The sequence below is a fragment of the Rhipicephalus sanguineus genome, chromosome 11 (genome assembly GCF_013339695.2).
Source record: "Rhipicephalus sanguineus isolate Rsan-2018 chromosome 11, BIME_Rsan_1.4, whole genome shotgun sequence".
Taxonomy (NCBI): Eukaryota; Metazoa; Arthropoda; class Arachnida; order Ixodida; family Ixodidae; genus Rhipicephalus; species Rhipicephalus sanguineus.
In genome coordinates, this window is record NC_051186.1 from 78,860,723 (window position 1) to 78,877,076 (window position 16,354).

General features: G+C 48.3%; 1 protein-coding gene across 1 annotated transcript; it reads right to left on the reverse strand.

Moving 5' to 3' along the window:
• Window positions 1-250: 250 nt before the first annotated feature.
• On the reverse strand, window positions 251-11,704 carry LOC119373710 (uncharacterized). Its single transcript, XM_037643774.2, has 5 exons — window positions 11,522-11,704; window positions 9,299-9,453; window positions 6,816-6,883; window positions 6,240-6,326; window positions 251-388 (listed from the first exon to the last, which is right to left on the reverse strand). Exons 1-5 carry the CDS (start codon window positions 11,621-11,623, stop codon window positions 261-263), a joined length of 540 nt encoding a protein of 179 aa, XP_037499702.1. The 5' UTR covers window positions 11,624-11,704; the 3' UTR covers window positions 251-260.
• Between the last annotated feature and the right edge of the window lie 4,650 nt (window positions 11,705-16,354).

Consider the following 16,354-nt stretch of genomic DNA (forward strand, 5'->3'; position numbering starts at 1 on the left):
ACGAATAATCTGCATGTTAACATTTCAGATGTGATGTCATTCGGACTGCACGTGAAATATGAGCGTCTACGTTGATTCAGAGCGAAATAAGTGATATTGAGGAGCGATAAGAGAATAAATTTAACAGGTTTTGGTGAATATGTGACCTGAAATTGCCGTAAACTTCACAAAGTGGTGAGAAATCTAACAATGTTTTTGAGTCAATGAAACAACTTCCACGAATGTAAATTAAAAGAAGAGCGTTTATTTTACATGTCTCATCATTCCTGGTGGCCGCACAGGTCATTGTCATACTGTGGTACCCGAACATCGCACGTCTCTTCATAGTGGTCCAAACAGTGCCTAGGTACAGCGTGCGCAACCGCAGGTTTGACCCAGAGTAAACAATCTGGAAGATAAAAAAAGCCATATCATTTGAAATTTTCTGTGTACGTGTACTGCTTGATGGCACTACACAAAAAGGGTAGTGTCCTCTAACGACTGCCCCGCACGTGTGACTGAAATCATGACTGTAGCCATGCAGTGAGCTAATATGTATGCAGTATTGTTTATGGCGTGTTATCGCCGTGTAACATGTCTTAAATGCCCTCTAAAGTCATTAATTTTTCCGGCTGCAACAAAACTCAGAGGGTCTGTTATGCATTCGCTTAAGACGAATCGAAGGTGAAAGCCATCCAACGTGGCAACTTTATCGTAATAAAAATCGCAGTTTTGCCTAAAGGGCGAGGCAGTGAGTGTGACAACAACAAATAGGAATATTATACGAAGTAAGGAGAGCAGCTAACGCCTTTAGGATCCGATCACGTGTAACTCTGCAAAACGTGGACGCAAGAGAATAGAGCCACTCCTGTAGGGGCGAAGCGGTTTTCGTGCCTCAACACGGAGTCAGCAGTGAGAGCACTGCACGTACAAGAGTGGGAGCAGACTTCTGATGTTGTCCAGATTGCACGAGCGACCTCGCCTTTTAGCTCTAAGTTTACAGCTGCTGCCACAGTGGCGCAGCTGTAAAAAACACAGACTTTGCAAATAACTCTATCAGTATAAGGTACACTGAAATGGCAAGGGATACGACATACCGGATGACCTGAACTTCTGTATTGGCCTACATAGTCTCAGGAGATTGATAGATGGGAATTCTCAATCTCCGCGATCGAGAAATGACATCTTACAGCTACACTTTTTTTTTCAAATACGCGGGATATATGCACGTTGTAGTGAGAGTCTAGACTGGTTTCAGGGCTTTTGATTTCTGCTTAAATATACTTGATTATCCATTTTTGAAATGTAAGCGCGAGTATAACGGTTTCATCCCTTGTAACAAAAAACATCTGAGGGGTTCTGTGGTACAATGCTGAATCGCTACGCAGAATAACTGCGTTCAATCCTGGCGCCCTGATTTTCATCATCAGTTTTTATTAAACTCACAAAGATCATATTTGTTTTGTGCAGCACGCCGCGTTTTTCAAGGCCGGCGTCTAATGAGGCACTAAAGCTTTCTCCTTAATTGTTACATATTAGTGTAGAACGGAGCAACTTGGAGCGCGCCATACTCTACCGAAGAAGAGGAAACCGAAGCGGCATCGAGGGCGCGTGCACGTAGCCGGTGCGTCAGTTCGCCTTTAGTATTGCCATTAAACGGACGTCTCTCTTTCACGTCAGGGGAACCAGTCATTTCGTAACATTTGGTGCCGAAACCCGGGATCGAACCAGGGACCTTCAATCGAAAAGTTCAAGTATTTGCTCACGTACTTGACCGGCAGCGCCAGCGGTCCATTGAAGGCATCCGGTTAGCCCAGCAGAATTACGACCTCGCAATCAAGAAGCTTACGGGTCGCTTCGGACGGCGAGATCTTCTCATTAATGAGCCCGTGGACCAACTCTTGGCGTTGATTCCCGTGAAGAGCTCCTCAGACGTTGCCAAGCTTCGTACACACCACGACAGTGTGCAATTCCGAGTGAGCGCATTGGAAGGCCTCGGAGTATCGCCGGATCAGCACATCGTGGTGCTGAATCGTGTTATGATGCGCTGCTTGCCAGACGGTCTGGCTATCATGTATCGGCAGAAGATAAAGATGACGGCGCAACTAGTGGGACTGAGACTCCCGAAGACAGAATACGACGAGCGAAGGACCTTTTAACCTTTCTTCGCATCCAAGTGGAAGTGAGGGAGGAAGGTCGCCTACAGCTTCGTCGCCGTCCATATGAAAGCGAAAATATGAGCATGGCGACAGAGAGCACGGGCGGCGCGGACCACATTCCATCGGCTGCAGCTCTTACAAGTTCAACCGTGTCGGTCAACCAAGTGTACACACTTTGCAACAGCAGCGGGCATGCCATAATTTCCTGCAATGCCACTCAGTCAGCGGACGACAAGCGAGTGATGCTGCGGTATAATAACGGTTGTTTCCGCTGCGGTACACGAAACCACATCGCAAGGCTCTGCAAAAAGTCCTACAGCCTTACCTGGGGTACCTGCCGTCGCCGCCACCTGACTATTCAGTGCGAGCTGTCAAGACCAGTCGAGGGCCTACCGCCTACTGCTGAATCTGTTGCGTTGGGAAGACCCTCTTCGCCAAGTCTTCGAACCGTGACAACCGCCCAAAGTACTCACATCGGATCTACGGCTGTATTGTTGCAGACAGGACGTATATGGGCAGAGTGCGGTAACCGACGACTTCTCGTTCGAGTGCTTTTAGACAGCGGTAGCCAGCGTAGTTACATTCGCGCAGACGCGGCCAGAAAATTTCAATGTTCCGTCGTTGGAAGGGAAGAGCTTTCCCTCATCACCTTTGGAAGCTCCAAATCTCAGAGACGACTATGTGCCTAACGTGTCTACGTGTGACTGCGCAGCCAATTTCACGATGCTGCAGTGGAATTGGAAGCATTAACGATTCCAGAGATATACTCCGTAACGAGTCCACCACTGGAGAACAATATCTTGCAGGCGCTCATCGCCAAGGAATATAAGGTGGCTGACGCATGGCAAGCGGATACGTGGAAAGAAGGCGACATTACCGTTCTCATAGGATCTGACGCCTATTGGAGAGTGACAACCGGAAAAACTGATCGCATCAACTAGAGGCTAACAGCGATCGACACTACCTTTGGATGGATGGTGCAAGGCCCTATTAAGTCCGACTTCCACTTCCCATCAAGCGCCCTGTTCGTCTCGAGCAGCGATTCTTCTGCAGCGGACCTCGATGTACCTTCAATGTGGTGTCTTGACGCCATCGGGATAGATGAAGCGCATTCACAAACCTTAGAGGGTAACCACCACCTGTTTGGATCGGAGCTAAGCATTTCCAAGCGAAACAGGAATCATCAAGTTGACAACGCCTTCGCCGGCGGCGGGAAGGTGGAAGAGGGTGAGACGGCAGGCGCACATGTCGACGCTCGTCTTGGCCGGACGCGTCGTCGTTGGCGGCAGCATGGTGGCGACGCCGGACTTCCGCAGCTTGTCCCAGATCGGCTATTTTTTGTGCAAGCACCACGACGAGGATCGCGTCTTCGAGATTTTTCACGACGAGTACATCACCATCAAGCACGTAAAGAACGTCATGCACCCCATAAGAGTTGGTCCCAAGGATGGAAAGGGGTGCGACAGCCGCAAATCAATGACCGCATTGCACGGGCACTGCCGGAAGCAAAGCGAGCGGCTCGCAGGAATTCGCGTGCTGTCTGCCGATTGCAAAAGCCCGCTCAAGAGCGTTTCGACTGCACAGCACAGAAGGAACGCAAGGGGCGTAACAGTTCCTTCGATGGCGTCTCAACACTCGGACTGGAAGGGACGTGCATGAAACCTTTGCAAGAATCATTCCCAAAAACTACGGAAAGTATTAGCCAATGAAAGCCAATTCCTTTAGAGGAACTGCAATCTCTGGAAGATATGTTCGGCTCAGGGAACCAACCGTTCCCCACTTTGCACAAGGGGACAGAACCGTGGAACTGCCAAATGCTTCCCAAGATGAATTTCGGTATTGGCATAGACACGAACGTCGTACACGTTTACGAGAACAAGGAGAATGCGGTTGCTGAGAAGGCCATGAACTCCTCATACATCAGACTGCTGCATTTAATCAACGACCTGAACATCATAGGCCTCATGATCACGGAAAAACCGCTTAAATCGTCCCGCTACCGCCGGCTCAGTTGGAAGAGCATTAGACCACGAAGACGTCTCGAAAGCAAGCTCGACGAGCTCCAGCAATTGATCGCGTCCCAATTCCTACTGGGAAGTCGACACATCTCGGTACCACAACGTGCTTCCGCCTCGCGGCTCGCGAATGCACTTCCATTGCAACGCAGGGCTCGTCATTGCCAGCGCCTATCAAATGAACTGCGGAAACGACGCCAGTGAGCCTACCTATTTCTGTTCTGGACATGTTATCACCGCTCAAGCTGCACGCTGGACGTGTGCTATTCATATTGGCCCCCCTGGGAGGTTGTTACACAATAGTATAGAACGGAGCAACTTGGAGCGTGCCAGACTCTACCGAAGAAGAGGAAACCGAGGCGGCATCCAGGGCGCGTGCACGTGGCCGGTGCATCAGCTCGTCTTTAGTATTGCCATGAAACGGACGTCTCTCTTTCACGTCAGGGGAACCAGTCATTTCGTAACATTAATATTATAATTTTCAATGGTCTTTCGAATCCTTGTAGTAGTTTCTTACATCTCGTGCATATGCCTCAGCACCACCTATAGAATTAGCAGCTGATGAAGTTAAGTAGAAATTTCTTATACTTCATTAAGATCAGCATCACCTTTTTTTTGGATACGTTTGAGAAGGTCGCCAAAATGCCTGGGACGTTTTGCGCGGAATAATGACGCGTGCGATACTTGCTGTCCGTATTGGAATAATTGTTCGCGTTTAGACCACACGTCGCGGGCGCATAAGGCGCCCTATAAAGAGAGAGAGAAGGAATACAGGAAAGGCAGGGAAATCTTACTATCGTTGCTTTATGGCCTAAGTGTAAGTTTTACAAAGGTTGTGAAATCGAGGCGCGACTGCCACGTAATGACATTCTAAAGTTAAGTGCCAAAAAGCGCAATATCATTACGAGGCACGACGTTTTCTTTTTTTGTGTTCCCGGGATAAATTTGACTATGTGGGTTTCGTTAACCAGAGCAGGTTACAGGGAGGAAAAGCGGTGCAGAATATGTATGTAAGGTGTGTATAGTGGAGCGCTCGGAGGCAGGCATCCGAAGTTGAGTCCAGTCCACGTGACCATCAGAGAGCGCTGTCTTATCTCGTATTGTCTTCATATTCATCTCTGGTAGCGCTTCGTAGCAATACAAGTGCACGGGTGTTTTTGAATTCTGCCCCCATCGAAGTGCGCCCGCCGTGGCTGGGAATCCAACCCGCGCCCCAGTAATCAGCAGTGCTGCACCTCAGCCAATAAGTCACCAGGACATATGCTTAATTGAAGAGTGAGCGACAATGTTATCAAGAAAAAACAGCAACGTCTTTCTGCTTGTAAAGAGAGAAAGAGAGAGACTCTTTATTAGAAAAACAGAGATTTTTGCCGGCGTCTGTATGCCGCTGGCATGCTACTCTGTGTAGGGATGGGGAATGGGATTGACAGAATAAAATAGAGAGGGGAGGAAATAATAATGAGACGAAAGAATATAAAAAAAATGAAATGCACAAGTGAAACTGATAGAAATATTTACGACGAGTGTCCCAGGTAAGTGGAGCCTTTGCTGTATGAAATAATCATGCAATCATTAAAGCTTTCCGACTAGGCCAATTTTTGACAGGTAAATAAACAGTGAATGTAGAACCCGTCGCTGTTTTGAAGGGCCGGGCACTGGGCCTAATATGTTAATTGCGTAACGTTAACTGATCGTGACAGATCATGTCCATTTGTCGCTCAAACAATGCTCTCTCATCGCGGCACGCGGAGCGCTCCAGTAATATGTGTTCCACTGTCTCTATGCTGCCACAGTTATCGCACCAGGGACTAGTGGTACGCCCTATGCGGTACAAATACCTGTTCGTGTATGCCACGTTCAGTCGAAGACGATGGTACAGTGTCTCAAGGTGGCTAGGAAGTATTTTCGCTCTCACTTCTGGGTGAATGCAACGCAAACAGTTGTGCTTGTAAATTTTTATACTGGCAGAAATAATGACTGAAGTGCAACGCTATTGGCGGGCGCGCTAAATGTTGCAAGGTCCTGAAATTATTGTAGATTGCATCTTGCGTGCACCTAACGGTAACAAAGTGACATGAGTACTTACGGCTGTGGTTGTTGTAAGGAACTATGGTGACCATGCAATTATCGTAGTCAGTGTAGTTGTAGTAGGCCGTGAACGGGAGAGTCCGGTCTGAAAGGAACACAGCGCGAATGCAGACAGGTTAAGCAGTGGAAAATTGAATGTGCCACGATATCGCCGTGCATAAACATAGGAATACACAAAATGAGCCCCTGCATACTTGTCGGGATGTCACAGACTGGAACAAAATGTAATTACACTGTATTACGTGGAGACGGTGATCACCTCGCAGATTATTTTCAACGCTTTCAAACCAATGTGTTCATTTCACTATCTGTTCATCACGGTTATGGCTCAAAAAACGGGTACCTCACACATTCAGTGCGCGTAGTAACTTCAGATATATCTGCAGCGTAGATTTAAAGAGCTAATAAAATAAAAAAAGTTTTCTTTGTATTTTCAATGAAAGGTGGCACGGTACTGGCGAGAAAAAAAACTAAAAAAAACAACAACAGACTAGTAATTTGGAATTTAGCACTAACACAGCTGCATTAAATTTAGTGATGGAAAGAAAGCTAGTGCTCAATAAACGTTACTCACCGTTGTCTACAAAGTAAGTTGTCTGGTCAGGCGCATTTCCTGCTTCGATGTCGAATGTAACGTTCCTCCTAGGAAAAGAAATATTAGCTCATAGGTATTGATTTCAAATCCCTGTAGATAATAATAATAAGCCACAAATATGACAGATTACGTCTTTATCTTCAATCCCTCGTGATCTTATATCGGTAGCAAAACAAAGAAAGAATTTGAGGGACCACGTCACGGTGCCCAGTATGATGAACACAACGCATCGAAAACAAAAAAAAATGGCTTACACATTAACAAGCAGGGTCGTAGCCAGGGGGAGGGCGGGGGCTCAAACCCCCCCCCCCCCGAAATTTTTCAGTTTTGCTTGCGTATATATGCACGCGCACATACAAACGCACGCACGAACATACATAAAGTATGGTTGAAACCCCCCCCCCCCCCCCCCCCGAAAAAAATTTCTGGCTGCGCCCCTGTTAACAGGGCTTGTATATGATGACGAGTTGCTTTTGAAAGTACCTGAGTTGCTAAAACACCTTTCGAGAGTGTATAGGCTTTTTCGCAACAAAATTGTTGCACGCTTTTACGTGCATTAGCACTGCCGTGAAATACGCTTGAAAGAATTGGTTATCAAAGACAAACGTTTAGCTGAGCCATACCGTGAATAAAAATAAACCGTGGCCCGCCGTGGTGGCTATGCGGCATAGGTTTCGTGTTGCTAAGGACGAGGACGCGGGTTCGATTCCCGGCAACGGCGGCGGCATTTTGGTGGGGGCGAAATGTGATAAGCACACTTACCCATAGGCGCCTGTTAAACACCCCATGGCGGTCAAAACTCATCGGCATTCTTCCGCTACGGCATTATCGCACCGTGGCTTTTGTGCGTGCAAGTACGTAAATTTGATTTTAATAAAGTCTGCGACAGAAAGGACACAAAAAAAAACATGGCTGATCCCTTCGTCATAGGAATCGGTACAACACGAAAGTGAAACGTGTCTTCACAGAAGTAGTGCTTATTGCGTAGTGATATATGAGAGCTTGTACAATGTCTATTCGTGTTTGGCAGCTATAGCACCGTTCGACGTGGATGCACCCATGTTGACAGCATGTCTCTATCGCAACGAATAACGCCCATGATCATGATTAAACCGTTGTGGTAGCTGACGGCGTGAACATATATTTGGACACAGCGAATCGTGAATCCCGCGTGAGGATGATATCAACAAGCTCATAATCAACACTGGTACCTGGTATGCACTTCTTCAAAGCGTCGTCAATTAAGGAGAGAAACGGCACGGTGTGCGCTTTCTAGTAATGGGTAGCCGACGCCTGTGCTCATGCATACATAACACACGCTGCGCTTCAGCAACACGGGAGGTAGAGGTTCGTAGCCTGAGCCGCAAACGTGTGCGTCCCGCTGGCCTCTGTCTCACAGGCGCTGCTCTCGCTCCACCGAGGCACGACATTCGCCCGTCGAAATCGCGTCCTTTCTGCAACGCATATTGCAGCAGTTTTGTTAGTCGGTGCTCTCGCAATCGAAGCAGTCGGCGGCGGAGAAATCCCGTTGGTGCATGTGGAAGCTGCACTACTCCGATGAGCCGACGCACGCTAACACGAAGCCAAAGGCAGAGAACGTAACAGCGTCAAGGGTGCCTCGGCGACGCCAGCGCGGCCAGACTACCTCTCTGGTATCGAGACGCTTTAACCATGATCTCCGATATCGCGTGCAATCTCGGAGTAAGCGCTAGTAAGTGTCGATCGTGAAGCATTACTTCTTTTCACATGTCATAGACGGCGGCACCACCCCCCTCCGCCCGCCGCGAAAGAGAATGTGTGAAAGATATAAGGCGCGTTCGCGCCGTGTCTAGCATTTCCCGAGTTAGCTTAGTCGATAGGGCGTCGGGCGCTTGCCGTCGCGGCCGCAACGTCGTGGGTTCGATTCCCAGCGGGGTATATTTTTCTTGGTTTTTTTCTTTCATACCCGTTGGCGTCCATTTTATGAACGTCATATCCGTGACGGATGTACTACTTGGCGGACCGCGGCATAAAACACTTTCGTGTTAATTCCGTATGGCCTAGCAAGTCAGAAAATGAGTTCTGCAATGTAGCAAGCAATACTTTAAAAACAGAATACGCGTCCGGTTCATCAAATTGTCCACTGAGTATGGATAGCTTCCGCGAGAACAAAGTATGTCACCGCTGCAGTATATATGCAGACAATGCGAAGATCCTTTTGATTGGTGGCATTATATCGCGCATTTCGTGACAAAAACAAAATTCGGCAGATCCCACGCGCCGTGGAAACCGATGTAACGCGAAGCATGCGGCCGGAAGGTGATTGTGGCGAAATTTTTTACATCGATCGAGACGCTACGAAATTACGCTAAAGATAGGCGCAAATGGTATACGCACACCCATATGTTGAATAGTCGCATATGTGCTATATAACGACTTGTTTGCAGTTGCGTACGTGACAAAAGAAATGCTGATCAGGTTACTTAGCCGTGGCTGCTCGGCTTCCTCCTAAGTGCCACACGTAGACAGCCCTCTTTGCTTCCAAGTCGAAATGAGTTCTTGTCGCAGCCAGGCACTTGAACGAAGTGTCGTTGTTGGAGGAGGATATGGCCACTACACGGGGAAACGCGCCGATCATCTGCAAACAAAAAGAAAAATAACGAATTTGTTCTGACTAGCCGAAGAAGAAGTGACATGATACATGGGAATATGTAATGTGGCAGCCACTTTTTGATAGTTTCACGAGGGATTTGTTGGAATATTGCCAGGTTCGAGTGAGCAGTTCCCTCACGTGAAGTAAAAAGAACTTGAATTGTATTTTTCTTTATTAGTGATGAATACCGATGGGAAATGAAAAGTGCTTGTGAAGACATTTATAGTCGGATACAACTTAAGAAGTCCGGAGAGGCCCCGCCCAGATGACTGAAGTGTGGCAGCCGATCGTCTCTGCCACTAAAGAAATAGCCCCGCTCATGCAGACGGCGACGTTCTCTGAAGGCGGAGTCACCGCCGTTCGGCTCATGACGTCACTCTGCAGTGCGCGCCCATTCTGCAGGCCTGTGTGCATCCGCCTATGAGGAGCAAATGCCGCGGGCTTTTAATGTTGTATCCGAGTATAGGCGCGAAGCGTACCAAGACACACACACACACACACACACACACACACACACACACACACACACACACACACACACACACACACACACACACACAGGCGCGCGCGCGCGCGCACGCACAGACCTGCCTACAGGACGGGCGCCCGTCCTCCCTACACTGATTTTCTTTGTCCTCGTCTGCTTCGGTCCTAGATGTTTGCATAAGTACGTATGACCATGGTCCCTCAATACTAGTATTGAGGGACCATAGTATGACCAACTCGCTCAAGCCAAAGCGTTGCAGCGAAATGAAATGGCTATGCATGTTTCCCTCAGGACGAGTCGACACTCACGCACTACTCTGAGCGAGCAATAGGTCGAGCTGACGTACTCGAATCCAAAAGACTTACACGCCGCACCATTGCACTGCCTAACCCGAAGATGAACAGACGGCTGTCCAGTGACAAGCGCCGACTGTAAACAAACACACACTCAAACTTACACAATCCACAAAATACCGAGCGAGACGAAGGCACCTGGTACGGAGGGTCACCAGCACTGACACACATTACGTACCAGTGTCCTTCGCGTCCCGGTGAGGCAAAGTCCTCACTAATACAAACACACTGCCACATTGGTTGCGGGTGGCGCGACTCTCTGAACAGGCCCTGGGAGGCCAACTCGCTACCTTGTACCAAGACCGGCGAGCCGCTATAGCCAGTGAATGCCTGGACGAAGAGCCCCTGCCCACCCACATTAGATCTGAGGAACATTGCATCGAGTAACTGTTTATTATATATCTCTCCATTCTTACGCATATACATTTAACCAGGCACCTTATATTCACTTCTTTAGGTGCAAGGTGCTCGATTCGCTCGGCTTTGTAAATGCGAGTAATCCTTGGCGAGCTGACGGCTTTGACTGTATCTTCCGGGCATCGTACGTCGTGACGTCACCATATGTACGTAAATAAAGAAACATGAATAAAAACAACTGAGATTTTCGATTCAAGTTGCGGCTCTACTGTATGATTGAATCCAATGCTATAGCCACTGTGCCGCGTGCGGATACCCGAGTAGGAAGGGCAGGGGGGGAAGGATATCCCAAAACATTCTGGGAAATTTCCAGCGCGCACACAGCAGACAAGCACGCGGGGAAAGACGACATGCAAGCGCGCTTGCATGTCGTCTTTCCTCGCGTGCTTGTCTGCTGTGTGCGCGCTGGAAATTTCCCACGATGTATTCATACCAACTCGCCCAGCTATCAATAATTTTAAGATACCCCAAAAATTAACAGTTTCGCCTCGACGGCTAAGCAATTAATGCGATACCAACAAATTGTAATTTTAATGTAAGTAATGGGAGGTAATAGACGAAATAGCATCTTATAGGGCAAAAAAATTGGCTTGTTGAATACTTCCACAGTCCCGTTCCAAAGCTACACAAGTAGCGAACATAATCATGTCGATAGTCGTCATTCATGTTGTAGAGGCACATGGCTTACTCGTTTAATCAAAGAAGCATACAGCTACTACTCGCCTCAGAGCTTATAGTACATACATCACCAAATTATAGGGGTTCTTATAGTACATCGTAATGCAGCGGAACTCACCCTAAATGCGTCGGTTGGCTCGAGAGGAGGAGGATGCGTGACAATGCTTCCGGTGACTAGAGCGGCAAGCGCCATACAAGCTCCGACGTCCAGCCAGCCCATGTTGACAAAACGACACTGAACGGCGAGTTTTCGACAGCAAAGGCGAGATGCGACACTGAAACCCTCGCGGGCTCGCGGCCTCTCTTTTACTCCTCGTCTCTTGGGGCGGAAAGATGAGCCGAGGCAGCGCCATGAAGACATCGGATATCGCGGGGTGACGTCTGCAGGACGGCGATGAAATCTAGTTTGTGTCCTTGACCGACGGGGTTAGGCAAGCATCTCAGTATATCGTTTGGTCCCTGCAAGATACAAAGTCTTTGTTTTTACTGCGGGTTTGTGGAAAAGTTGGGCAAGCCTAAGATTCGACATTTGCGTACGGGTGAACAAGAGGACGGTTATCTGAGAGGCGCTGTCTGGTATCCATTTTCGTGAACCTACATTTCCCCACCTCCTTCTTATCCCGCACGTGCCCTGCCGGCAGGTCATCGTCGCAAAAAGATAATACCCGAGGCCGTGTTTTTGTAGTGCATATCAGGAATGTCTCAAGCAATGCAATAGGCGATAAAATGAGGTTGGAAGGAAACCTCCCCTGCACTTTCAGGTTACGGACAGACACCCCAACATGCTATGATCGCCAGTGATACGACAAGAAGCTCAAAGAGCTACTTTTGCGGAATTCGTAAATAAAGGAAAAAAAAAACTATGGGGGATCCTTAGAACTTTCTAATAACGTGAAGGCGCAAGCCTAGTTGGGCCTGTTAATCTTCTGTTGAGCTCTCTCTTGAACTTTCTGCTGGTCTGCTATTGCAGCAGCTGCCTCTCTCCGCAATAACTGTGCGTTCCCAGAACGTTAGCGTGGCTGCATGGGGCTCTCGTCGGGCCACTGCCACAGATTCCTCCATAGACACTTCCTCCGACAGCAGTTACGAAGTGTGGCGTTTCGAGCTTCTCTTCTACCGCCTTTATGTACTTTGTCGGTCTTTTCTGCCTGCGGCTGTACTGTACCCTGGGGGGGGGGGGGGGGGGAACTAGCTAGACTTGTTGCAAAATGAAAGGATGTAAGAGCGGGCATGTTGGTAGTGATGCATCGCGAAACTTGTAGTGCACAAATAGACACGGGTGAAAAATTTGACGACATTGCCAATGCGCTTTCTTCCTACAGAATGTTTATTAAACAGAGGTGGAAACATGTATGTTGATCAGTTACGCGCAGGCCCTGTGATTCGTGGCTGGGCCGACGCAGCAAAATCAAATGCAACGATAACTAGGGGGGGGGGGGGGGGGAGAAGATTGATTAAAGCACTTGAAATGCTACACATGTACACGTGCGGAGCCACGCCGCTACGCTTCGTTTAAGAACATGAACTCTTTTTCCGTTAGGTCAATAGATGCTGTGCTGATACAAGAAGCTCCCGCTCTCGCGATTTCCACTGCCTCAGTAACCTCGCGGGTTATCTTATTGTTGCTAGTGACGATAACGATGCAGTTATCAAGTGAAGGTGCCCAACCACAGCTCCCGCAATGCCGACCGGCTGCTGCATTCCGAGTACTGCTAAAATGCCAATGAAGTCTGTTATTTAGGCACCTGACGGTTTATGCGACATATTTATTTCCACATAACAGTCGGAAAGAGTACACGACACCTTTCTGGCGCGAAACGAAAGGGCTTCTATGTTTTGCGACGCATGAAAAGCGGACCGATTTATAGCTTGCCTTACAAAGCTTCTAAAGTTTATTCGGTGCGGTCAGCGGGGCCTCGATTGTAGCGTTTCCAATGTCACATCGGCAACAGCAGGCGACCGCTGACGCGCTATCGAATGAAATGTGCAGAAAACTTCGTTTGAGCCCTGCAGAGCAGTTGATGATGCCTGGTTTGTTTCGCCAATCGGTAAATGACCTTTATAATGCTTTGTTGGGATTGCGCAAAAATAAAGAGAAAAGTGTTATTCTGTGAACGTGTCCGTGTTCTTTAGTGCAACGGAAGCTTCGCGATCAGTATGTCTAATCGCGAAATATTAATGCCAAAATGCCGTGAAGCGTTTATAACCGAAAATTGACGATCTGTGGCGACTGCGAAGTGTACACACAACACACGCTGCAAAACAGTGAGGGCTGAGTGGGACAGCAGATCGAGTTTGTGTGTTCCACTAATTGCCACGAAGGCGGCGTCGCTTGTCAGCGTCAACTACTTCTACATTCTAAGATAAAAAAAGAGTCGAAAGAGGGTCACGGCGCCGTGACCCTCTTCGGGTATCCATTTGAACCCTTTTGGAAGGTAGAAGTAGAAACATAGAGTGAGCACTTCTGCAAGTGTCACGCGATTCTCGTGAAGCGCGTTTCGGTTGGCTTCCGTGAAGGAGGCGCCGCCGTATACGCCGTACATATCGCGCGTTTGCCGTTCGGTGCCGTCGTGGCGCCATCCATAGGCGTGCGCAGGGTTCCCCTTCAGGGGAGGGGTCGAAGTTTCATCGCGGCGCCCCCCCCTCCCTATTAAGTCAATGTATGGGGCAGACTTTGCGCCCCCCTCTTCTTAGGTGAATAGGAGAGCCACCGCCCCCTGCCCCCCCCCCCCCCCTGCACACTATGGCGCCATGAATACTCGGAAAGACTGCCGCTCCGGCGTTCCAAGTAATGACGTAATCGCCACCATCTTGAATATTTTGGCTAGTTCGGCGGCCGTTTTAAAGGGCAGTAACTGAAGGCGGAATTGGCGCTAGGGTTGATGGAGATTCAATATCAAAGCAGCCAATGGCAGCCTACAGTCACGCCGCCGTGCCGACAAGGCTGCGCGCGCAGCGACGCTAGTTTAGAATTGCTCGGAAGTTACGTTGTAACATGAGGCGTGCGTTGAGCGCGGGCACCAGGATGGCCGTGCAGGCAAGCTATGTTTGGGGGACATCTGCAAGTCTCCCTTTGAGGTTGGCGGGTCGATGTTCGCTCTTGAGACTTATCGGAGTGGTCGTTATGGTCAGCCGTGCGCTGCCGCCGCCATATCGGAGCCCATCCTAGTCACCGGCCTTGATATGAAGTTTCGTGATGTTCCGTTACGTGAAGCGCGCGTTGGCCGGCGTGTGCAGTTCTTGCGGTGTTTGCGTGTTGTGCGCTCTTGCTGCCGCGATGGTTATGGCACGCACATCATGCAACGGTGCACGGATACTTCAAGACCGGCCGAGTTCAGCAAGATTCTTCCATGTTCCGAAAAACTAAAGGTGAGCATGCGGTTTGCGTTCGCAGCCACACATATACGAATTGCAGTTGGACAACAGTTATTGTTTTTAAATATGGCGAATCGTGAAGCGCACGAAGTTGCAGTTAATATCGCTGGTCCTAGAAGCAGTGTAATTAAAACACTTGATACTCATAGTTTAACTTTTGCGTCTCTGACATGACTGCGTGATGGAAGTGCGTTTTGCTTTTTTTGCCTGTTTATCAATCGCCATCGTTTAAATACGCGTTTCTGAGACTCGATGTATCGCAGCCTCCACTGAGCCGAGACGACGAAACTGCGTTTGCGTGATGCGACTGCGTAATTTTTATCGTTTGAATTCATAGCCTTCAATTGCTTTTCTTGAGGACGGAAACGTTTTCGGAGTACTCAAGCAGGCAAGAATTGGAAGGCACGGAGGGGTTAACAGCTGTAGAACCTGCTGTCTGCGAAGTCTCGATCCACAACTCAAGTGGACCAGCTTTCTTCTGCCCCCAGTGCTCTTTTTTGTGCGTGAATATGCTATGCACTTGCATAGCACACTCCCGTCCCGTCCGTACCGTCCGTTTGCGCTCAATACATATTTCAGAGTGAACCAACGCGCCCAACAAAGTATTTTATTAAGTTACCTTTCCTCTACAGTGGGCCCTGTTTTTTATGTTCCTTCACTCGTCAACGATCTAGCTTTTTTTGGTAAGCCACATTGCCGTTGCTTCGTGTCGCATCAGGTACATCGGTCGTTTCACCTTTTCGTTCTCGTTTTTTTTTCCCGTGTTCTTGTAGTCGTACAACGAACAGGAAAAGAAACACAAACATTCGAACTATTATTTGGCGCACGTTTCACAAAAAATGAAACAATTAGGAAGTAGTGTAAGTAAAGCGCTATAATTTTCTGTCATGCTACAATTATTTTGTCATGTCCTGCTTTGTAAAAAGCACTGCTGCCATTATAGTGGGTGGTGGTGATGAGTACAGCGCTAGCACAAAGTTATGATGCGCTCGAAGATTCTCCCACTCTTCGCGAACGGCTACATGGAGGTCGCCCGCACTCGCCGTGTAAACAGGTGTCGCATCTTGTAGTCGTACAACGAACAGGAAAAGAAACACAAACATTCGAACTATTATTTGGCGCACGTTTCACAAAAAATGAAACAATTAGGAAGTAGTGTAAGTAAAGCGCTATAATTTTCTGTCATGCTACAATTATTTTGTCATGTCCTGCTTTGTAAAAAGCACTGCTGCCATTATAGTGGGTGGTGGTGACGAGTACAGCGCTAGCACAAAGTTATGATGCGCTCGAAGATTCTCCCTCTCTTCGCGAACGGCTACATGGAGGTCGCCCGCACTCGCCATGTAAACAGGTGTCGCACCATGGTTGCTTTTATGTATATTCGAACATATTTTCACGAATGTTCATGCCGAATGTTCATTTTATATGTGCTCTTTGACACCTCTTGCAGTGTGTACCGGCGCCAGGTCATGTTGAAACACAAAATGTGCGTTAGGGAAAGCGTCCAGCTACAAATCAACGATGTTCTTGAGAACGCCAGCAAACGAGATCATATTTTCAAGTTTATTCGTGAATC